This window comes from Tachypleus tridentatus, chromosome 10 (assembly GCF_004210375.1).
Source record: "Tachypleus tridentatus isolate NWPU-2018 chromosome 10, ASM421037v1, whole genome shotgun sequence".
Taxonomy (NCBI): domain Eukaryota; kingdom Metazoa; phylum Arthropoda; class Merostomata; order Xiphosura; family Limulidae; genus Tachypleus; species Tachypleus tridentatus.
This window is the reverse complement of record NC_134834.1, coordinates 117,030,088-117,055,986: the sequence shown is the minus strand read 5'-3', so window position 1 is coordinate 117,055,986 and position 25,899 is coordinate 117,030,088. Positions and strand designations below refer to the sequence as shown.

The window sequence follows — 25,899 nt, the reverse complement described above, 5'->3', positions numbered from 1 at the left end:
TGTTTGCTGAACACATGATGGCTAAGTTGTAGAAATGTCAAACAAAGCTATGCAATATGTAAGAATTAAAACTTTTAGGAATAAAATGATGATGGATTTTTATATGCAAAATCGGCTCGTTTGGGTCGAGAAAATATTTTACATAGAAGAGCGAACAACGTTTCGACCTTCTTCGGTCATCCTCAGGTGAACCTGACGTTTTTGCATATAAATTTCTCAACAAGTGGGTTTCTCGACATCACTGAAAATGATGATAGGATGTAGGGTGTTTATTTCAAACTGAAGATCTTAAAATTGATGATGAAAAGGTTTATAATTTTTATATTTTGTGTGTGAAGCAAATTTTTTAATTATAAGCTATTATGATTATTCAACAGTTACAGTAAGTTTTACCATACATTGTATCTCATTAACTTAATTTGAATGTCAAGTACTTGTATTATCTGATTTCTTAATCAATGTAAATGTTTCTTTAAAATCCTTAACTTGTGTACTTAAGCTGTTTCATATTGTGAAAGAGTTTTATTTCAGAATGACTTTGTGGTCGATACTACATTAGTTGGGGTTGTTATGAATGGTCTCTCGCATTTGGTTGAGGTTCGCAACAAACTTCAATTTGCTGTTGGATTATTGAGAGGCTTAGGAAGTAATCTTTCCAACATTTCAAAGGAAACCTTTGCAAAAGAGGTAAATAAAGTGTTTCACTACGATTGAACATTATAACAGTGATTAACTTAGAGCAGGGTATTTCATCAAACAAATATCAAGATACTTTAGAAATGGTAAGGTTTTAACTTGTGATTGTTAAAAAGCTGTTTGGGCTATTATTTTGTGCTTGTAATTGTAGAGTTAATAAAATTATTTCAGCAGTGACTAAAAACAAGTGCAAACTGTGTTTATGAAACACCTTAAACTTGGATGAATGGATAGAGTTTAAACCAGTCTGCCCTGTTTTTTAACATTGAGGGTATGACACTTGTAACATAAATTACAAACTAAATACTGACCTAAATGTTATGTAATTTCTGTGAAATGATATTTATTAGATAGAAAATAGTTGAAGAATTATTATTACTTATATGATAATGCTTCTCAAATACAGGGATTTATATGTTAAGTAACAGGTGAATGTACTTGTATCATAGGAGTGAGTAGCTTAAGTTGAAGTAATACAGATTTAGATGTACTTGTATCATAGCAGTGAATAGCTTAAGTTGAAGTAATACAGATTTAGATGTACTTGTATCATAGGAGTGAATAGCTTAAGTTGAAGTAATACAGATTTAGATGTACTTGTATCATAGGAGTGAGTAGCTTAAGTTGAAGTAATACAGATTTAGATGTGCTTGTATCATAGGAGTGAATAGCTTAAGTTGAAGTAATACAGATTTAGATGTGCTTGTATCATAGAAGTGAATAGCTTAAGTTGAAGTAATACAGATTTAGATGTACTTGTATCATAGAAGTGAATAGCTTAAGTTGAAGTAATACAGATTTAGATGTGCTTGTATCATAGGAGTGAATAGCTTAAGTTGAAGTAATACAGATTTAGATGTGCTTGTATCATATCAGTGAGTAGCTTAAGTTGAAGTAACAAAGATTTAGATGTACTTGTATCATAGGAGTGAATAGCTTAAGTTGAAGTAATACAGATTTAGATGTACTTGTATCATAGGAGTGAGTAGCTTAAGTTGAAGTAATACAGATTTAGATGTACTTGTATCATAGGAGTGAATAGCTTAAGTTGAAGTAACAAAGATTTAGATGTACTTGTATCATAGGAGTGAATAGCTTAAGTTGAAGTAACAAAGATTTAGATGTACTTGTATCATAGGAGTGAATAGCTTAAGTTGAAGTAGTACAGATTTAGATGTACTTGTATCATAGGAGTGAGTAGCTTAAGTTGAAGTAATACAGATTTAGATGTACTTGTATCATAGGAGTGAATAGCTTAAGTTGAAGTAACAAAGATTTAGATGTACTTGTATCATATCAGTGAGTAGCTTAAGTTGAAGTAATACAGATTTAGATGTACTTGTATCATATCAGTGAGTAGCTTAAGTTGAAGTAACAAAGATTTAGATGTGCTTGTATCATAGGAGTGAGTAGCTTAAGTTGAAGTAACAAAGATTTAGATGTACTTGTATCATAGGAGTGAGTAGCTTAAGTTGAAGTAATACAGATTTAGATGTGCTTGTATCATAGCAGTGAGTAGCTTAAGTTGAAGTAATACAGATTTAGATGTGCTTGTATCATAGCAGTGAGTAGCTTAAGTTGAAGTAATACAGATTTAGATGTACTTGTATCATAGCAGTGAGTAGCTTAAGTTGAAGTAATACAGATTTAGATGTGCTTGTATCATATCAGTGAGTAGCTTAAGTTGTAGTAATACAGATTTAGATGTGCTTGTATCATAGCAGTGAGTAGCTTAAGTTGAAGTAATACAGATTTAGATGTGCTTGTATCATAGCAGTGAGTAGCTTAAGTTGAAGTAATACAGATTTAGATGTGCTTGTATCATAGCAGTGAGTAGCTTAAGTTGAAGTAATACAGATTTAGATGTACTTGTATCATAGCAGTGAGTAGCTTAAGTTGAAGTAATACAGATTTAGATGTGCTTGTATCATATCAGTGAGTAGCTTAAGTTGAAGTAATACAGATTTAGATGTACTTGTATCATAGAAGTGAATAGCTTAAGTTGAAGTAATACAGATTTAGATGTACTTGTATCATAGCAGTGAGTAGCTTAAGTTGTAGTAATACAGATTTAGATGTGCTTGTGTCATAGGAGTGAGTAGCTTAAGTTGAAGTAACAAAGATTTAGATGTGCTTGTATCATAGCAGTGAGTAGCTTAAGTTGAAGTAATACAGATTTAGATGTACTTATATCATAGAAGTGAATAGCTTAAGTTGAAGTAATACAGATTTAGATGTACTTGTATCATAGGAGTGAATAGCTTAAGTTGAAGTAATACAGATTTAGATGTACTTGTATCATAGCAGTGAATAGCTTAAGTTGAAGTAATACAGATTTAGATGTGCTTGTATCATAGCAGTGAGTAGCTTAACTTGAAGTAACAAAGATTTAGATGTGCTTGTATCATAGGAGTGAATAGCTTAAGTTGAAGTAATACAGATTTAGATGCTAAGAACATTTTCCCATATTTTCAGTTAACAGTTGAAATTACTGTACAAAAGAAAAGGATGTGTTAATATTTTTTATAATATATACTTTTAGTTTCAAAATAAAGAATTAGGAAAACATTTCAAACATTATGAATATTTAATATGATGTGTGATGTTTCAGTTGTTTTCTTGGATTGGAGAAGTTGCACCTGATCCAAGTTATCCGCTAAACACTTACTACAACAGTGAAAGAGATAGGCTGGACAGCTACAAAGCTGGGGTAAGTTTTCAGGTTTGAGTATTGATATTACTGTAACAACTGTGGTGTTTAAAATGAATAAGGTTCAGAGTTGGACCATACAACCAACAAATGCTAATGTTTGAAACAAGTTAGATCTATAATAAACTAATACAGAAGATGTGTTGATGTAACACAATTTCAGGTCTACGGTCAACTAATACAGATGTGTTAATGTAATACACTTTCAGGTCTAAAGTCAACTGATACAGGGCGTGTTAATATGAGACAAGTTCACGTCTAAAGTCAATTGATACAGGGCGTGTTAACATGAGACAAGTTCACGTCTAAAGTCAACTGATACAGATGTGTTAATATAATGCAAGTTCAGGTTTAAAGTCAGTTAATACAGAAGATGTGTTAATGTAATGCAAGTTCAGGTCTAAAGTCAGTTAATACAGAAGATGTGTTAATATAATGCAAGTTCAGGTCTAAAGTCAGTTAATACAGAAGATGTGTTAATATAATGCAAGTTCAGGTCTAAAGTCAGTTAATACAGAAGATGTGTTAATATAATGCAAGTTCAGGTCTAAAGTCAGTTAATACAGAAGATGTGTTAAGATAATGCACGTTCAGGTCTAAAATAAACAAGTACAAATGCATTTCATTTAATAGTCAAGACAACCTGTACCATTTAGTTATTCAAAATGTGTCATTGTCAAAATAAATTAGCTGTGTTCTTGACGTGTTCACTGAAACTTCTTTATCACAAAATGATTTAAATATGTGATAATATGAATCTTACAGAATGCTATTTTAAGTATAAAAAGGACACATTGTAGTTAGTCTATATGAATATTATAGTACTGTCTGTGGTATGCCTATTTAAATATTTTGCAGGGTGTGGATGGACCTCTACCACATTTAGTATGAAGGTTCATTAGGTCCATGTGGAGTATATACAAATTTTCAGTTTTGCATTTTCTGGTTTTAATAAGCATTTTTTGTATTTTTCACTACCACTTTATCTACTGTAAATGGATTTTCACCAACTTTGTATGACGTTCATTGGGATATACATACATATCTGTAGTTTCACGCTTTGTGTTTACATGGATTTTGTGAAACAACATATAAAAGAAGCAACTTTTTGTGTCCTAAGATAACCTTTCATTAATCATGAATTTACATAACTTCCATCTATACAGAGGATTAGTACTCCAACTTTCACATATTTTATTATCAGATTGATGAAGATGTTAGTCTTGAAGAAATCAAGTGCAGTGTTCTACCTGTCATCCAGACATCAAATGTCTTGAGAACAAGAGACTATATAATGCCTTGGCTTCAGTCTAATGTAATTCAACCATTTCTTCTTGTGGGACCTGAAGGTTGTGGAAAAGGGTAGACAACAATTTTATTATCAGTTTCAGTACTCAAATGTTAAACTTGTGTCTACAAGAAAGATAATTAACTTGAAACTAATGAGTTAGAGTTATATTTCTCTACTTATACAAAGAAAGTTTTATTTTGTATGAATATGTAAAGATTAACAGTTTTTATCTTGCTTTTCATATACTACTATAGTACCACGACACTCGGTGTTCTTAACTTGCTTTTCATATACTACTATAGTACCACGACACTCGGTGTTCTTAACTTGCTTTTCATATACTACTCTAGTACCACGACACTCGGCAGTTCTTAACTTGCTTTTCATATACTACTATAGTACCACGACACTCGGCAGTTCTTAACTTGCTTTTCATATACTACTATAGTACCACGACACTCGGCAGTTCTTAACTTGCTTTTCATATACTACTGTAGTACCACGACACTCGGCAGTTCGTAACTTGCTTTTCATATCCTAATGTGGTATCATGATATTCAAAAGAACTTTACCTGCTCTTCGTATGCTAATGTGGTATCATGATATTCAACAGTTCTTTATGTGCTTTTAATATGCTAATGTGGTATCATGAAATTCAAAAGTTCTTTACCTGCTCTTTATATGCTAATGTGGTATCATGATATTCAACAGTTCTTTACCTGCTCTTTATATGCTAATGTGGTATCATGAAATTCAAAAGTTCTTAACCTGCTTTTCATATACTAATATGGTATCATATTTCATGGATGTTTATTTCATGTATCACACACGATATCAGTGGCTTTTCTGACTTGGATGTTTATTTCATGTATCACATGAGATGCTAGTGGCTTTTCTGACTTGGATGTTTATTTCATTTATCACATATGATGCTAGTGGCTTCTCTGACTTGGATGTTTATTTCATGTATCACATATGATGCTAGTGGCTTCTCTGACTTGGATGTTTATTGCATGTATCGCATATGATGTTAGTGGCTTTTCTGACTTGAAATTTATTTCATGTATCGCATACGATGCTAGTGGCTTTTCTGACTTGGATGTTTATTTCATGTATCACACATGATGCTGGTGGCTTCTTTGACTGGGATATTTTTTTTTCATGTATTGCATGTGATGCTAATGGTTTCTCTGACCTGGATGTTTATTTCATGTATCACATGTAATACTAGTTGCTTTTCTGACCAGGATATTTATTAATAGCTCTCATAAAAACATTTTTAAACTATAATGATTTGTTTTTAATTTTCTGTTTATGCCTTTATCAAATAAAGTTACTGATAAAGAGTCAGGTACTTTTTAGTTGTAATGATTATACTTGTATTCTTTTAGTTAATTTAAAATGATTTTTTTGGTAACTGCAATTACAAATGTCATTTTTTACATGTTTTCTATAGCCTGTTATTACAACACTGCTTTCAACACTTACGGTCAGTTCAAGTGGCAACGGTCCACTGTAGTGCCCAAACTACACCTCTTCATGTTCTTCAAAAGCTGGCTCAAGTTTGCATATCAGTGAACTCCCACTCTGGGAGAGTGCTACGACCAAAAGACTGTGAAAGACTCGTGCTTTACTTGAAGGAACTGAACCTTCCAAAGCCAGACAAGTGGGGAACATGCCAGTTGATTGCTTGGCTTCAACAGGTTGGAATATTTTTGCTTTTCCATTGTTGTTGTATGGTGTTAGTGAATAATACTGTAGTTTCTTTATTTGAAGTGCTTACTTTATCTGTGCCATATAATGTTAACATACTTGTTATGATGGAAAATAAGTAACATTTTATCTCTCAGTATTGAGTTCATAGCCATATCTAAGTTGTTTATTACTGATATTTCCTGAGCTCTGTATTCAGCTTTTCACATCTCTTGCACCAGACTGGTCAACCTTCTAGTAAGGAACTTTTAGTCATTCATTGTTCATGAATTGTGATTGGAGTTTTGTTTAAGTTTGTTTATCCTGAGAGGACCAGATGCTCGTGACAGTTTCTTTCTTGTTTCATTGTCTCTCTCAGGTTGTTATGTTCCACTCTCTTTTTCAGGTCTTTGTATTCCACTCTCTCTCTCTCAAGTCTTTAGGTTCTGTTGTCTCTCTGAGGTAGCTGTTACTTTTCCTGGTTAAACAGTTTTGTCAATCCTACTACTTCAAAACAGTTACTTAGTTTTTGTTTAAATGGTATTTATTCTGTAATTCCACACTTGTTTTTATCACCTGTAATAAATTATAGACTTCCTCCCACTGTACACCGTGTGATTGGTTTACCACCACAGTTTTAGTAAAAATCATTCAGAGAAAATCTCACATGATTTGATACTTCAAGTCAACAAATTTGCTGTATATATATATATTACATTACCAGAGGCTTTTAATCCCCAATGATAAGTTTAAGGTGCATTTAAATTAAAAGTGAATAAACTTCAATGATGATGAACATTCTCCTATAGCATACATTTATCTGTGTTCTGTTTTCAGTGGATGTGCCAAACAAAACAAAATATTTATCTTATCTCAGTTTAGGTACTGTAAACCTAACTGGAAATAGTTAAGGTACACTTCAGTTTTGGAAGTAGTTCTCTGTTAAGAACATTTAGAATTATTTTATAAAATCACTATTGCTCTTTGGTATTGTTGTTAACATTAGTTAAACAAACCACAGGCTCATTTGTAAACAGGTGAATTGTTTTTATTAAATGCTGTACATGTTTTGATGTAGCTGGTGTATCATATTCAGAAGTAACTTACAAGGTTACTCTAATTATACCCTTGATATGTGTACAACCAGTGTGTTCATAATAGTTGTGCCACGTGTTAATGTTAACTGATCTGTTATCTTCATTCAATACCTTATTTCTAGAGGTTCTGTAATATAATATGTAAGCAATAATTATCTTAGTTTGGCTGTAGTCAGTTCCCATAAAAGTAATGTTGGATAATTTGTACATGTTTATTTCTAGAGATTTTCTAATATATAACTAATAATTATCTTACTTTGGCTGAAGTACAGTGTTTTCTGTTGTTTGTTACATATCCTAATTGTTTTTCTAACCTATATTTAAAAATGATTTTAGTTTCACCAATATGTTTTTGTCACATTCAGTATTATATATCCTACTTTTCTTCATGTATCTCATTCTATAGAATGTTATTTATCATACATTATTTTCTATTCTATTTAAATGGTTCATAAACTGTATAATGCTGTATTTACAGTATTAGGGATAAGTGACCTTTCAACTGAGGGTTTGAATGAAAAACACCACTTCTTAATAGGAACTGACTGAAAAACACCACTTCTTAATAGGAACTGACTGAAAAACACCACTTGTAATAGGAACTGACTGAAAAACACCACTTGTAATAGGAACTGACTGAAAAACACCATTTCTCAGTACAGTTGACTGAAAAACTACTCGGAGGAGTTGACTGAAAAACATTACTTCTTCTGTGGAATAGTTGTCTGAAAAAACTACTCAGAGGAGTTGACTAAAAGACATTACTCCTTCTGGGGAGTAGGTGTCTGAAAAAACTACTCAGAGGAGTTGACTAAAAAACATTACTCCTTCTGTGGAGTAGGTGTCTGAAAAACTACTCAGAGGAGTTGACTAAAAAACATTACTCCTTCTGTGGAGTAGGTGTCTGAAAAACTACTCAGAGGAGTTGACTAAAAAACATTACTCCTTCTGTGGAGTAGGTGTCTGAAAAACTACTCAGAGGAGTTGACTAAAAACATTACTCCTTCTGTGGAGTAGGTGTCTGAAAAAACTACTCAGAGGAGTTGACTAAAAAACATTACTCCTTCTGGGGAGTAGGTGTCTGAAAAACGTCTTCTCAGAGGAGTTGATTAAAAAACATTACTCCTTCTGTGGAGTAGGTGTCTGAAAAACTACTCAGAGGAGTTGACTAAAAAACATTACTCCTTCTGTGGAGTAGGTGTCTGAAAAACTACTCAGAGGAGTTGACTAAAAAACATTACTCCTTCTGTGGAATGGGTGTCTGAAAAACTACTCAGACGAGTTGACTAAAAGACATTACTCCTTCTGGGGAGTAGGTGTCTGAAAAACTTCTTCTCAGAGGAGTTGATTAAAAAAACATTACTCCTTCTGTGAAGTAGGTGTCTGAAAAACTACTACTCGGAGGAATTGACTGAAAAACATTACTTTTCAGGTTAACTGACTGAAAAATACTATTGTCCAGAAGATTGAAAACACTACAAGAGGAGGTGATTGAAAGAAAGTGTTACTTCTCAAATAGTGTAATTCACAGTGAATGTAATTAACATGTTATGAAACAGTTATAATCTGTTGCATGACATGCAGAAGTTCTCATGACTAAGCCTAATTTATTTGGATTGTATTCTACGTATATCTGCTATTCTACCAAAAGAATTATATTTCAACTATGGTTTATACTGTGTCGATCATAGTGAAGAATTTCTTTAACTGTTTTACACTATTCCAGTTAGACCATTTTAATACATTTTTAGACTCATATTTAACTTTTGGAATTTCTAGCTTATATACATAATTTTCTTTTTAACTAAGAGAAAGTCTATTGATACCAGTTTTTGATTTAAATAATTAGTTTGATCAGGAAAATAAAACATTTTGTTATAATTTTTTGTACAAGGTTGTATGTTATCATGGCTTTTTTGATGAAAATTTGGAGTGGGTTGGATTGGAAGGTATCCAAATTGTTGGGAGCCTCAGTGGTGGAAATTCGCTGGGACGTCACAAATTATCAACTAGGTTTACTTCCGTCGTTCGTATTTGTGCAATGGAGTAAGTACATAAATGATTGTGTTTACAAGTTAAATATTTCTAGATATTAAGTACATAAATGATAGTGTATACAAGTTAAATATTTCTAGATGGTAAGTACACAAATGATTGTGTATACAAGTTAAATATTTCTAGATGGTAAGTACACAAATGATTGTGTATACAAGTTAAATATTTCTAGATGGTAAGTACATAAATGATTGTGTATACAAGTTAAATATTTCTAGATGGTAAGTACATAAATGATTGTGTATACAAGTTAAATATTTCTAGATGGTAAGTACATAAATGATTGTGTATACAAGTTAAATATTTCTAGATGGTAAGTACACAAATGATTGTGTATACAAGTTAAATATTTCTAGATATTAAGTATATAAATAATTGTGTATACAGGTAAACAGTTTTGAGTTTATACATTGAGTAAGTAGAATGTTAGGTAACAGTTTTGCTTTGAGTTTATATACTGATTACGTAAAATGTTAGGTAACAGTTTTGTTTTGGGTTTATATACTGATCAAGTAAAATGTTAGGTAACAGTTTTGCTTTGAGTTTATATACTGATTACGTAAAATGTTAGGTAACAGTTTTGCTTTGAGTTTATATACTGATTACGTAAAATGTTAGGTAACAGTGTTGTTTTGAGTTTATATACTGATTACGTAAAATGTTAGGTAACAGTTTTGCTTTGAGTTTATATACTGATTACGTAAAATGTTAGGTAACAGTTTTGCTTTGAGTTTATATACTGATTACGTAAAATGTTAGGTAACAGTTTTGTTTTGAGTTTATATACTGATTACGTAAAATGTTAGGTAACAGTGTTGTTTTGAGTTTATATACTGATTAAGTGTATATATATATATTACAATTCTTTTACATTGGTTAAATGTTTATTTAAATACTAAATGTTTTTAACCATTAAATTTTGTGTACTTTTGAATGATTGTACCAATGACCAAAACATTGTGCCCATTTTAAAAATAAAAAAAATATTACAACTAGCTGAGCAGTATTCAGTGTATTGTGTTAGCCACTAACAGCCATTCGTGGTTAGTTGAACACCATACAAAATGTATGTACATCTCATCCAAACAGAAAGCTCAGTAACACAAATAACATTACTAATCAATCACAAAAGTTTGCTTTTCCTAAATTTTAGTTCCTTTTCATGGATTATCTCAAAATTTTTGATGTACAAACTACAGTCTTTCTTTAAACAAAGAAATGGACCAAAGATATTTTTATGGGGTTTTAATTGTCAAGTTTGTAGCCTTTCTGTAGTTATGATATCCAATTTTTTTTACCTATTAGCTATCCTGATAAAGAAGAACTCCAAAGTATTTACTCTTGTTACTTGAAGCCTGTGCTGAATCATATTCAGGGTGATCATCAAATCTGGAGCAATCCTGGGAAGGTCAAACACTTGGCTGGTTCGATGGTACAGGTCTTAGAACAGGTGGGTTGTGAAAATTACTAATTACACTTGTTATTCCTCTTACAGTATATACATTTTTATCATAATTGATTTTTGTTAAATAAATCACAATGGTTTAATTTTTCACAAATTAAAATATTTTAAAATATTAATTTTTTGTACAAAAAGCAGAAGGATGAAGGGTTAACTGACATTTAAACATTTATCAAATTACAATACCAGAGGTATCAGTACTCAGCAATAGTTAAACATTTTGCCTGATATATCAGTACTGAGGAATAGTTAAACATTTTGCCTGATATATCAGTACTGAGGAATAGTTAAATGTCATACTTTATATATCAGTACTGAGGAATAGTTGAATGTTATATCTGATGTATCAGCACTGAGGAATAGTTAAATGTTATATCTAATGTATCAGCACTGAGGAATAGTTAAATGTTATACCTGATATATCAGTACTGAGGAATAGTTAAATGTTATACCTGAAATATCAGTACTGAGGAATAGTTAAATGTTATACCTGAAATATCAGCACTGAGGAATAGTTAAATGTTATACCTAATGTATCAGTACTGATGAACAGTTAAATGTCATACCCTATATATTAGTACTGAGGAATAGTTAAATGTCATACCTTATATATCAGTACTGAGGAATAGTTAAATGTTATACCTTATATATCAGTACTGAGGAATAGTTAAATGTTATACCTGATGTATCAGCACTGAGGAATAGTTAAATGTTATACCTAATGTATCAGTACTGATGAATAGTTAAATGTCATACCCTATATATCAGTACTGAGGAATAGTTAAATGTCATACCTTATATATCAGTACTGAGGAATAGTTAAATGTTATACCTGATGTATCAGTACTGAGGAATAGTTAAATGTTATATCTGAAATATCAGTACTGATGAATAGTTAAATGTTATACCCTATATATCAGCACTGAGGAATAGTTAAATGTCATACCTGATATATCAGTACTGATGAATAGTTAAATGTTATACGTGATCTATCAGTACCGATGAATAGTTAAATGTTATACCTGAAATATCAGTACTGATGAAGAGTTAAATGTTATACCTGATGTATCGGCACTGAGGAATAGTTGAATGATATACCTGATCTATGAGCACTGACGAATAGTTAAATGTTATATCTGATGTGTCAATACTGAGGAATAGTTAAATGTTATACCTGATGTATCAGTACTGAGGAATAGTTAAATGTTATACCTGATGTATCAGCACTAATGAATAGTTAAATGTTATACCTGATATATCAATACTGAGGAATAGTTAAATGTTATACCTGATATATCAGTACTGAGGAATAGTTAAATGTTATACCTGAAATATCAGCACTGAGGAATAGTTAAATGTTATACCTGAAATATCAGTACTGATGAACAGTTAAATGTCATACCTTATATATCAGTATGGAGGAATAGTTAAATGTCATACCTTATATATCAGCACTGAGGAAGAGTTAAATGTTATACCTGAAATATAAGTACTGAGGAATAGTTAAATGTTATACATGAAATATCAGTACTGATGAACAGTTAAATGTCATACCATATATATCAGCACTGAGGAATAGTTAAATGTTATACCTGATGTATCAGCACTGAGGAATAGTTAAATGTCATACCTGATGTATCAGCACTGAGGAATAGTTAAATGTTATACCTGATGTATCAGCACTGAGGAATAGTTAAATGTTATACCTGATGTATCAGCACTGAGGAATAGTTAAATGTTACACCTGATGTATCAGCACTGAGGAATAGTTAAATGTTACACCTAATATATCAGTACTGATGAACAGTTAAATGTCATACCCTATATATCAGTACTGAGGAATAGTTAAATGGTATACCTGATGTATCAGCACTGAGGAATAGTTAAATGTTATACCTAATGTATCAGTACTGATGAACAGTTAAATATCATACCCTATATATCAGTGCTGAGGAAGAGTTATATGCTTGATAAATCACTGCTCAGGAATAATTAAATATTGTACCTGATATATCACTGCTAAGGAATACCTAAATAAAGAATACCTAAAGCATCATTGTTTGCTGGTAGTTGTGCGTAAGGTCACATAGGAACTTGTTATTTACACTGGATTGTAGATCAATCAGTACCAGGTTTGAACAATACAGTCATGATGTAACTGAAGAAATGAAAAAACAACATCAGATGTTAGAGATGAACTACTTGATATAAAAAAATATTTATGAAAAACATTTATTTAAATGATAAATAAGTTGTAGAATGTGCATCACACCCTAAGTTTAGTAATGGTGTTAGAAATAAAAATTGAAGGCTAAAACATATGAATAAATCACAACATGAAAAGATAATAACACAAACATTTGATGTTGTTCTTTTAGTGTTAAACTGGTGAAAATGGAAGGGTTTTCTTTACTAAAGATTGTGTAACTTGTTCTTTTAAAGTCAAGAATTTAAAAGTTTTGAAGAATTTTAAAGTAGTTTTGACTATATAATCTCATAGAAGAGTCAAGTATATCATTTGGTGTACATAAGCTTTTATCTGTAATTGGATACAAGACTCAAGTATATTAATTGGCTTAGATCAGGTTTTATCTGTAATCGGATACAAGACTCGAGTGTATTAGTTAGCTTACATCAGGTTTTTATTTGCAATTGGATACAAGACTCAAGTATATTAGTTGGCTTAGATCAGGTTTTATCTGTAATCGGATACAAGACTCGAGTGTATTAGTTGGCTTACATCAAGTTTTTATCTGTAATCGGATACAAGACTCGAGTGTATTAGTTGGCTTACATCAAGTTTTTATCTGTAATCGGATACAAGACTCAAGGGTATTAGTTGGCTTACATCAGGTTTTTATCTGTAATTGGATACAAGACTCGAGGGTATTAGTTGGCTTACATCAGGTTTTTATCTGTAATTGGATACAAGACTCGAGGGTATTAGTTGGCTTACATCAGGTTTTTATCTATAATTGGATAGAAGACTTGAGGGTATTAGTTGGCTTACATCAGGTTTTTATCTGTAATTGGATACAAGACTCGAGTATATTAGTTGGCTTACATCAGGTTTTTATCTGTAATTGGATACAAGACTCAAGTATATTAGTTGGCTTAGATCAGGTTTTATCTGTCATCAGATTGAAGACTCAAGTATATTAATTGGTTTACATCAATTTTTAGCCGTACTTTAATACAAGACTCAAGTGTATTAGTTGGTTTACATCAGCCTTTAGTTGTAATTAAATACAATACATGGGTGGACTGTTAGCTCAAATTAGCTTGTAATTCTAAATGCATGTAGTTTTACCAATTTTGGTAGCTTTACAGCTAAAAATACTTTATTATTCATCCATATGTACTTGGTAATTTCACCACTTAGAAATGAAAGGAGTAACTATATATTGTTTTGTTGATAAAGTTATAAAGTAGTTTGATATAATGTAGATTGTTTAGTGGATATTTTTATAATGTTTTTCTTGTATCTCTGGAGGAAAATGAATTATATCTTAATCTTGTTTAGGATTGACAGAGAAGCTGGTCCTGAGAAGGTTTGTTTTGATATAAACTATATAAAGTATATGTTTATCAGAACTGTTTGTGACATATGAACTCAGTTTTTATGTGGATCTAATGTTTCAATAGATGAGATCAAAGTTTAGTGCTGATGACCATGGTCACTACCAGTTCACCCCACAAAACTTGACACAATGGGTGCTCAGTCTTTTGAGATATGAAATGGCCAAGGGAGAAGATTCTTCCAATTCAACTCCAGATTGGCTTCTTGAAGTATGGTCTTATGAAGCTTGTCGGCTATTCAGGGATCGTTTAGCAGATCAAGAAGCTTGCTGCCGGTTTGATGACATATTAAACAACATTATTCGAGGAGATTGGGGCTTGCAAGCTCTTGATAGGCTAGAAGGTATTTACTGAATTCACACTAATGTTTAGTTTGAGCTATACATGCTAGAAGGTATTTACTGAATTGTTACTGATGTTTAGTTTGAACTACACAGACTGGAATATGTTTACTGAATTCTTAGACAAAGCAGTAGAACAGTATGAACTTTTAAACAAATCCTTTGTTTTGTGTGTATTCGTCCTAGCAACTGATCTTTGACTGATTGTGTTTTCATTGTAGCAGTTACTGCTGTCTAGATTTGTAACATGTTATTTGGTGTTTTTTTAAAGCTGAACAAGGTTTCTTCTAAGTTGTAATCCCTTTGGATGATATGTGACATCATTATAACCAATACAGCTCTTTAGTTTCTTTATATGTGTAACTGGTTCACATGTAGTTGCTTACTTTGGTTCATGTTGTATGTTTGTCTGTGGACTCCCCCAACATTTGTAACTAAGTTGTAACCCCCTTGATTGATATGTGACATCATTATAACTGATACAGCTGCATAAGTAATTAGTTTGATCTGGATCTTCTGTCTGTCATTAGACCTTGGAAATAGGAATTTGGGTACTTCATGCTTATCTTTATAAGAACTGATGTCTGTATTGTTTTGCCATTTTAAACACACCTCAAACCTTTTATGTTTTTACATGACAACAGTTACTAGTGTCATGTGCATAGTCGTTTTTTAAGATAAGTGCCACACCATTTAAAAGAATGTGCAAATATGTTTAATAACAATTTAAGTGACTTTGAAACAAAAAAATGCATATGTATCAGAATAGAATATTAGCCTTTATATTACTCTGTTCCATGATGAAAGATGAACAGAAAACCTTAAATATTGCATCAAGACTAGAGAAGAAAACAGGACAGCAGGAAACAATCTGTATGTTCATAATTGTGTTGATTATTGTTAAAAACTGGTCATACTGTTGCTTAGAAATTTCAACAATCAACTTTAAGATATGGAAACACAATATTTATCAATCTTTTTTTTTCTCTGAAAGTGGTATATTTTTACAGTTGAATAGTCTATTTCTTATTCTCAGATGTCTTAAAATAAAATTTTAAAGAAAAATGGAATGCTATATCACTACAATAATTTAGTTTAAACAAAACTAAATGTAATGTGTGAAGTAATAGTTGAAGATGGCTTGAAGCAAACTTTACTGGAAGAGTACAGCCTTTCAGTAAGTTTATACTGTTATGTGCTGATGTTATTTCTAGCATTGTTAAGCATTTTATTAAAGTAAAATGTTGTTGCTTATATGATAAGCATTATATTATGTTGAAAAAGGCTTTAAGACTTATTTTGAGTATGTTACAGTTTTAATTTTGTACACCTAGGAATTTACTACGTGACAGTGGGTTGTCCAGGATTTTCTAGTGAACATGGACCTCTCCCAGCATTTGGAAAACATCTTGGGAAACTTAATTACTCAGACTGGGAAGCGTCTGTAGATAAAGCTATAAGGACATTCAGTAAGAAAGTATTTAAATATTTAATTTGTCTGGAATAAGAATGTTTGATTATCAAAAATATTTTTCAAAGTGAATATGGTTTGTCTAAATAGGAACATGTATATTTTTATATCTCAAATTTGTTTACTCTCAGAATGGGAGAAGTTATTGCAAACATAAGATGTTATATAAGAAAATGAATACTTCATTACTCTGTGGTCTTGTTGCCTAGTGGAAACTCATTACTCTGTGGTCCTGTTGCCTTATAGAAACTCATTACGTCATTACTCTGTGGTCCTGTTGCCTTGTAGAAAGTCATTACGTCATTACTCTGTGGTCCTGTTGCCTTGTAGAAACTCATTACGTCATTACTCTGTGGTCCTGTTGCCTAGTGGAAACTCGTTGCTCCATTACTCTGTGGTCCTGTTGCTTGTAGAAACTCATTACTTCATTACTCTGTGGTCTTGTAATCTATTGGAAACTTGTTACTTCATTACTCTGTGGCCCTGTCATTTAGTGGAAACTTGTTACTTCATTACTCTGTGGCCCTGTCACCTAGTGGAAACTTGTTACTTCATTACTCTGTGGCCCTGTCACCTAGTGGAAACTTGTTACTTCATTACTCTGTGGTCTTGTCACCTAGTGGAAACTTGTTACTTCATTACTCTGTGGTCCTGTTGCTTGTAGAAACTCATTACTTCATTACTCTGTGGTCCTGTCACCTAGTGGAAACTTGTCACTTCATTACTCTGTGGTCCTGTAACCTAATGGAAACTTGTTACTTCATTACTCTGTGGTCTTGTAACCTATTGGAAACTTGTTATTTCATTACTCTGTGGCCCTGTCACCTATTGGAAACTTGTTACTTCATTACTCTGTGGCCCTGTCACCTATTGGAAACTTGTTACTTCATTACTCTGTGGCCCTGTCACCTAGTGGAAACTTGTTACTTCATTACTCTGTGGCCCTGTCACCTAGTGGAAACTTGTTACTTCATTACTCTGTGGTCTTGTCACCTAGTGGAAACTTGTTACTTCATTACTCTGTGGTCCTGTTGCTTGTAGAAACTCATTACTTCATTACTCTGTGGTCTTGTAACCTATTGGAAACTTGTTACTTCATTACTCTGTGGCCCTGTCACCTAGTGGAAACTTGTTACTTCATTACTCTGTGGCCCTGTCACCTAGTGGAAACTTGTTACTTCATTACTCTGTGGTCTTGTCACCTAGTGGAAACTCATTAAACAACAAAAACCTACTTCAAGCCAGATTAGCAAGTACTGAGTCTAGTACTCTGTAATGTCAAGTCATTTTAATAGGTTCTAAAACTGATACTCTGTGATAGACTAACAAGTCCTGAAACTGGTGCTTTATGGTACTGATCCAGACTAGGAGGTTTTGAATCTGGTACCCTGTAGTGTCAAGTCATATTAATAAGTCCTGAAACTGGTGCTCTGTGGTACTGAGCCAGAATATCAGGTTCTGAATCTGGCACCCTGTAGTGTCAAGTCATATTAATAAGTCCTGAAACTGGTGCTCTGTGGTACTGAGTCAGAATATCAGGTTCTGAATCTGGTACCCTGTTGTGATAAGCTATTTTAACAAGTCTTGAAGTTGGTGTTTAGCTGGTTGACAAATCCTGAATCCAGTACACTGTGATGCATGGTTTGCAGTAGTACTGGGAGTACCAGGTTGCTGGTACTGGAGCATCTCTAATGATGTGAACTATTCTTCTCAGTGTGTTCTTGTGGGAAAATGGTTTTTCACCTCAAACCAAATCGTCATTCATTTGTAAGCCCATATGGTATAATGATTATGGCAATGAATGAGTTGAAATGTAGGCTTTCTGCTGATCAGTAATTTATTGGAAATTGGCTTTGGAAAACTCTGATAGCAAGTTGTAAATTAGAGTAGGCATGAATTTTCTTTGGTTGTCTTTTAGCTCCATAAGATTTCAGAATATAAAAATATATCATCAGAATATCAGGATGAACTTACAGAAATTTTGGATATTACATATCGTAGTTTTCTAGAGAAGTGAACAAAAAAAGTCAGAAGAACATATATCCAAGTTCTCACACAAGAGAATTTGATGTTGTTTTCACATATTTTTTTTAAGAACTTTAAAAGTTATTTACTACTAAAATTTGATTTATTATCTATGGTTTTATATCAAGTTTGCTCATATACCATGATAATTTAGTAGTTTAATTAATTTTAAATGTAACTCACCAAAATGTTATGCATAGTTTGACCTGCCTACGTGCTAAGGATATATCCTTCATACACCTACTAAATATGCAGTCAGTCACATTGGCACCATCACATTCATTTCAAGAGCATGAAAATCACCAGTTTCTCATATTTCATGCTTTTGCTGATTTACTTATTAACTGAGGTATGAAATCAAAGCTACCACATCAAACATTTATAACTATGTGAAAAGCAAAGTTAAAATATCAAAGGATGCATTTGGCCAAAACTCCAAAAATAAGGTGTGTGATAACAGATATTGTTTTCAATATATATTGTACGGGTTCTGATGGCATGGTATTGGTACATATTGCAAACCTATTTGTGGTATCAAGCCAGATTAACAAGCCCTGAAACTAGTACTCCATAGTGTCTAGCCAGATTAACAAGCCCTAAAACTAGTGCTCCATAGTGTTTAGCCAGATTAACAAGCCCTGAAACTAGTACTCCGTAGTGTCTAGCCAGATTAACAAGCCCTGAAACTAGTACTCCGTAGTGTCTAGTGTTGATTTCGTGGTTAATTTTATCAAGTGAGCATACTTTTGTGGCTGTATTTATTTGGTTTCTTAATATGTTGAGTTTTTGTTTTATTTCAAATTCTGAGTTCCAGGGAATGTACAGTCCAGTATCATATAGTTTGGACTGTACATTCCCTGGGACTCAGCATAGGAGACAAACTGGACTATACATTCTCTGTTCTATCATGCCCTTGTATATATATGTATGTGTGTGTGTGAGAGAGAGAGACTGTGGTTGTATGCTATTTCATGGTACAGTATAATTATATCCTTGTATATGTGTTTGTATCTCACTGAAGTTATCTAATATTCCATGGTGTAGTTGTATTGTATCTTTGTGTTTGTGTGTGACTGGGGCTATCTATTATTCGATGGTATAGTTGAAATGTGACCTAGTGTGTTTGTGTGACTGAAGCTATGTACTATTCCATGGTGTAATTGTATTATATCCTTGTGTGTGTGTGTGACTGAGGCTACATACTATTCCAGAGGTGGCCAAACCGTGGCTTGCAAGCCACATGCAGCTCTTTGACATATAATGTGTGGCTCACGAAAATATGTTGGTTGAGCTCCTTTTTGCACCCTTGGTATGGATTCCTGTACGTAGTGAGGAGACCTCCCAAGGAAGGTTCTGTTATTTCAGTTTACCTCCTCTGGGATCTAAACATCCACTCACATGTTTGCTGTGCGTGGCGATCCATGGAGGGGATGAGAGGATCCTGGTGATTGAGGGGCCAACCCTAACACACCACTTTGGCCTTGAACTCCTGAAGATGGGCGGCCTTTGGGTAGCCTTCCTTGGGTCAATCAGCTGGTCCACTCGGGTTAGAATCAACGAAGTACCAGTGTTGGAAGTTCGCAACGGGTGTTGTGGACATTGTATCTGATGCTGGTGTTTGGATATAGTGCTCACGAAACCCTGGCATTGCTGCAATGTCCTTGCATGACATTGTAGTGCATCCCCTTGTAGGGCTCTATGGTAGGTGGGATTAGTTGGTACCGAAAGTTTCCTTTTTTTCCTATGGATCCTCCTATGAAAAATTTAAATAAAATAGTGAAAAAACAGTCACTAGGTAAACGACCACGTCTTGATGACTCTGAGCAGCAATCTTCAACATCTGTAACACCTGTATCCCATTTTCTTACATTACATTCTCTTTCAGAAAAACCTTTAGGGTAAATATCTCCGTTTTTATTGAGAAGGGACTAGAGAGACTTGCTGGCTCTCCAAATTCAGTAAAGAAGCTTCGATCTGGAGACATATTGGTTGAAACATCCACATCTCAACACAGTGAACTTCTCTTGAATTCAAAGGCAATTGGGGATGTACCTATTGAGGTTACCCCTCTTGCTACCTTGAATTCATCAAGAGGAGTTATTGTTGAGAGGGATTTGAAGAATGTTCCTGAGTCGGAGATTCTCACTGGTTTCTCCACTCAAGGAGTTTCTGCAGTGAGGTGCATCTCCACTCGCAAAGATGGACTTACACTGCTGACAAATGTCCTCGTTTTGGCATATACATCACCACGTGTGCACCTGCTACCATCAAGGTAGGTTATCTAAATTGCAGGGTACGCCCGTACATTCCAAACCCTCTCCAATGTTTCCAATGTCAGAGGTTCGGCCACTCAAAGACGTCATGTCGTGGTTCCCTGACATGTGCTCCTTGTGGTGGCAAGGACCACGATGCCTACGAGTGTGACACAGACCCACATTGTGTCAACTGCAATGGTTCTCACCCTTCTTACTTTCATTCTTGCTCAAAATGGTTGGAAGAAAATAAGGTGCAGCGTTTGAAAACGATTCATAACATTACTTACCCTGAGGCTCGAAAGTTGCTCTCCGCCACTTCATCTTGGACATATGCTGCTGCACTTCATTCCACAACTACAGTGAGAGTGCAGACAGATCTCTCTGTGCCTCCAAGAGAATCGTTTTCAAAACAAATGAAAAGCCTTTTGACCTCTATGGTTAAAAAGGTTGATGAATCAACTTATACACCCATCTCTGTTCCTTCCATACATTCCAACAAACCCCAAAATCCACATCCTTTGGTTTCATATGCAGGCATTTCTTCAGATACATCTTTTTCTCCCATCCCAAGATGCAAAACAATCATTTGTTTTCGTCCTCAGTCACTGTAATCCCCTTCCAACAACAAAGACCTGCCCAATCGTCCCAGGGCAGAATCCATGGAGGTCGATAGACCTTCTTCGAATAAGGACAGTAAGGAAAAAAGACGTGGTCATAAACAGAAGGGTTCTCCAACCACTTCACCTGCCCATCATTAAAAATGGCCACCTTGATGCAATGGAACTGTCAAGGTTTATGTTCTAATCTGGATGACATCAAAACACTGATTGCTTTTTACCATTCTATATGTCTTTCCTTGCAAGAAACATTTCTGAAACCTGCCGATACAGTCACCTTTTGGCAGTTTTCTCTGTATATCAATGATAGGCTGTGTGATAGCCAAGTACATGGAGGGGTGGCACTGTGGGTTGATCAGTATGTGTCTACCCTGTCTTTTTCACTCAACACACCCTTGGAGGCCATAGCCATCTGTGTTTGCTTGGGTCATACCACCACTGTTTGTTCTCTCTGCCTGTCACCTGGCAAGACATATGATCAATCAGGCCTGGATGCTCTTGTTGAACAGTTGCCATCCCCCTTTCTAATCCTGGGGGACTTTAATGGACATCATCCCCTCTGGGGAAGTGCTTATATTGATATGAGGGGGTTGCTCTGTGGAATGTATGCTCTCTGATCACAATCTTTTTCTTTTCAATACTAGTTCTTCTACTTATTTTCATGCACCTAGTCAGTCCTTTACTGCTATTGATCTCTCAGTTTGCTCCCCTTCATTATTCTCCCATTTTCCATGGAGGGTTGACAATAATCCATGAGGCAGTGATCATTTTCCTATACTTTTGAGAGAGACTGGCCGTGGTCAATGCCACCCTACCCGCATGCCTCAGTGGAAGCTGGATCTGGCAGACTGGTCCACTTTTACTGCTCTCGCAGAACTTGATCCTGCCATCGTCTGTCAGCCATCAATAGACAACTGTATGGCAGCAGTAACTGACTGTATTATACCAGCAGCCTCTCAGTGTATTCCTATAACCTCAACAGGTTTTCCACTATATTCTCATCCATGGTGGAATCCTACCTACCACATGGCACAGAAGGCTCAAAAAGTGGGCCTGATATGCCTTCTGTAGATATCCCACACTTTCAACTCGCATCGCTTTCCAGCGGGCCCATGCACATGCTAGCTGGGTAAGATGTCAAAGCCAGAAGGAATCTTGGATTAAGTTTACAACTAGCATATCTTCTACCACCAGTACCAAGGTCACATGGGACAGGATTCAAAAGGTCAGTGAGCACTACAATTCTGTCCCCCTCTCAATCTTACTCTTTGATGGCCAAGAGGTAGCTGATGTCTGGAGCATTGCCGATACTCTAGGTGAAAGCTTTTGTTGGGTATCTAGCACTTCTGCTTGTTCCTCCACCTTCATGGCCATCAAGACTCGGGCAGAGCATTTACCTCTTCCCTTTCAAACTGACTGTCTCTTTGACTATAATCGTCCCTTTACACTGGTGGAACTGAAAATGGCCCTTCATTGGTCTGGCAGTACATCTGTTGGACCTGATGATGTACACTATGACATGCTGCGCTATCTCTCTCCTGCATCTCTTGATATTCTTCTAATTGTTTTTAACCGAATCTGGCAGGAGAATGTTTTTCCTAATGCCTGGTGCCAGGCTATTATCTTACCTTTCTCTTAGCCTGAGAAAGATCTCAAGATTCCTTCAAACTAGCATCCAATTGCTTTGACGAGCTGTCTCTGTAAGACCTTAGAGAGGATGGTCAATGCTCGTCTTATTTGGTTCCTCGAATCAAACAACCTCCTCTCGCCCACCCAGTGTGGGTTCCGATGACAGCAATCTACCACGGACCACCTAATTCGACTTGAAACATCAATCAGAGAAGTCTTTCTCAAACGACAACATCTTGTATCAATATTCTTTGACATTGAGAAGGCTTATGACACAACATGGAGGTATGACATTTTGCAAGACCTCCATATAAATGGGTTACTTGGCCATTTACCCATGTTTATTAAAAAATTTTTAATGGACAGGTGATTCCAAGTTCATATGGGTTCGACACTTTCCTGTTCTTTTGTACAGGAACTTGGAGTCTCTTAGGGCTGTGTTTTGTGTGTCACACTTTTCTGTATAAAGATAAACACCATCACTGAACAACTCCCTCTCATTGTTGCAAACAGGCTCTATGTCGACGACTTTCACATCTCATGTCAGTCGTCGAACATGAGATATATTGAGCAGCAACTACAAACTGCCCTCAATCATGTACTGAAGTGGACCACGGTGAACGGGTTTAATTTCTCTCTCTCTAAAACCGTTTGCATGCACTTTTGTCACCAACAGGGTATTCACCCTGATCCTGAACTCCGTATTGGTGAACTTTAGCTGCCAGTGGTCCCTGAGACCAAGTTCTTGGGGCTTATCTTTGACTGTAATCTGACCTTTATACTACACTTAAAGCAGCTTCGGGTCAAATGCACAAGAGCACTGAACATCCTCCGTATTCTCTCTATCACCAGTTGGGAAGCTGATCAATGTTCTATGTTAAAGATATATTGTGCTCTTATTTGATCGAAACTCGACTATGGATCAATAGTCTCTGGCTCTGCCAGACCCTCGGCCTTAAAGATGCTGGACCCCATTCATCATCAAGGACTTCGACTCTGCACTGGGGCTTTCCGCACCTCCTCAGTTCAAAGCTTATACGTAGAATCTCATGAACCTTCTCTGCACCATTGTCGTTTGCAACTGTCTTTACTATAATCTTTGAGCCTTCCTTCCTTACCAAAGCATCCCACCTGAGGATGTGTTTTCCTTCCTCAGTGGGCCATACGTTTTCAGAACAGACGATCTGCCATTGCTCCTTTTGGCCTTTGCATCCAGGTGCAATTGTATGAATTGGGTCTGTCCTTGGATAACATTGCAGAATCCATTGGTCAGCCCATCCCACCATGACTTATTACAGTCCCCAAATGTGACCTTTCTTTAAGTCATCTGAGAAAGGCAGATACTCTTGATTGGAAATACCATCTTTTATTTACTGAACATCTTTCGAACAATCTTTCCATTCCAATTTATACTGATGGTTCCAAATCGGGTAATTCTGTGGGCTCTTCTATGGTTTATTGCAGTTCGGTGGTTGCGCACAGAATCCCCTCTACAGCATCTGTGTTCACAGCTGAACTGTCCACCATATCTCTTGTCCTGGATCATACTGAAGCTAAGCAGTACTCCAACTGCTCTATTTATACTGAATCGCTTAGTTCTCTACTGGCCCTGGAATTGCTTCTTGTTGGCTCACACCCTGTTTTTGCTGATATTCAAAACCAACTGGCCCATTTCCCATTAACATCTACTTCTATCCAGTTTTTCTGGATACCAGGCCATGTTGGTATTCGTGGGAATGAGCTTGCTGACACGGCAGCTAAATCTGTCTGCTCTGGCACTATCACCACTGTGCCTATTCCATACATGAACTATGGTCCTGTATTCAAGGCTCGGCTCCATGCCAGCTGGCAGTCCACTTGGAGTGAGCAACGCGACAACAAGCTTTTCCAAATAAAACCCTGTATTGGGCTTTGGCCATCTAGCTTCCATAAGGTTTGGAAGGAGGAAGTTGTTCTAATTAGAGTATGCATTGATCACAGTTTTTTAACTCATCATTTTCTTTTATCTGGAACTGTTGCACCAGTGTGTAATTTGTGTAACACTCAAATCACTGTAAGCCACATTTCTTGCCATCGTTACAACTCTCAACGTCGGCACTATTTTAAACATGTTCTGTTCCAAGGTTTGTCCATGACATTGGACAGTGTTATTTGTGATGGTGACACTGTCCACCTTGATAAAGTTTTTAGATTTTTACTGGCCATTAATCTTTTTAATCTCATTTAAGTGTTTGATATTTATTCATTACACCTGTTTAATTGTGGTTCCCTTTTAAGAGTCTCAATCTCTCTAGTTCAATTTGAAATTGGAAAATGGCCAGAACATTAAATAACTTGACACCAGGACTGACTAACGCTGCTGTTTGAACTATCCGTTTGAACTATCCGTTTGAACAACCAGTTAGTCGTCCGGACAAGTTATTATTACGATTTTGCTACATGTCTTTTAAAACTTTTATTACTTTAACTTTTGATAATGGCTGTTATGACACATAACCCAGAACTCGGACTGGAAAGGCCAACTTTAGGTGACTGACAGTGGTTCTTGTACTTACCTGTTAGTCTTCCTGGTGGGTTATGATCATTACCATTATACTAGAGAAAGTCCTTTACAACTTTGTAGACTGGATGTCAACATTAGTTTTATGCCATTTTATGTTTTTAATTGCTGTTTTGTTTTTACCTTCATTTCCTTTTATCAATTTTACTACATTTACTTTACTTTTACATTTTTACAGGACATTTGGCACAGATAGCCTCACTACTTTTTGCCATAAAACACTAAATCAACCAAACAACCAATCCTTTTTGCATTACAATTAATATAAAAGATAAATAAAAAGTTTTTAAGCTTTATAATTATTTACTGAGTATAAAGTGAGAATTCACTGGATTAAAACGTACGTTTAGTGTTCTTGATGAGTAAATATATTTAATAACTTAAATACCTATTTTAATGTTGGATTTAAGTTAGGGATT

General features: G+C 34.9%; 1 protein-coding gene across 1 annotated transcript in view; it reads left to right on the top strand.

Annotated features, from left to right (window-relative positions):
* LOC143228462 (cytoplasmic dynein 2 heavy chain 1-like) overlaps positions 1-25,899 on the top strand; it is a 197,919-nt gene that overhangs the window by 116,554 nt on the left and 55,466 nt on the right. Inside the window, 8 exon segments of the mRNA XM_076459717.1 lie at positions 532-687; positions 3,308-3,406; positions 4,611-4,768; positions 6,154-6,400; positions 9,381-9,532; positions 10,847-10,991; positions 14,649-14,925; positions 16,258-16,392. Of these exon segments, the coding sequence (XP_076315832.1) occupies positions 532-687; positions 3,308-3,406; positions 4,611-4,768; positions 6,154-6,400; positions 9,381-9,532; positions 10,847-10,991; positions 14,649-14,925; positions 16,258-16,392 (1,369 nt within the window).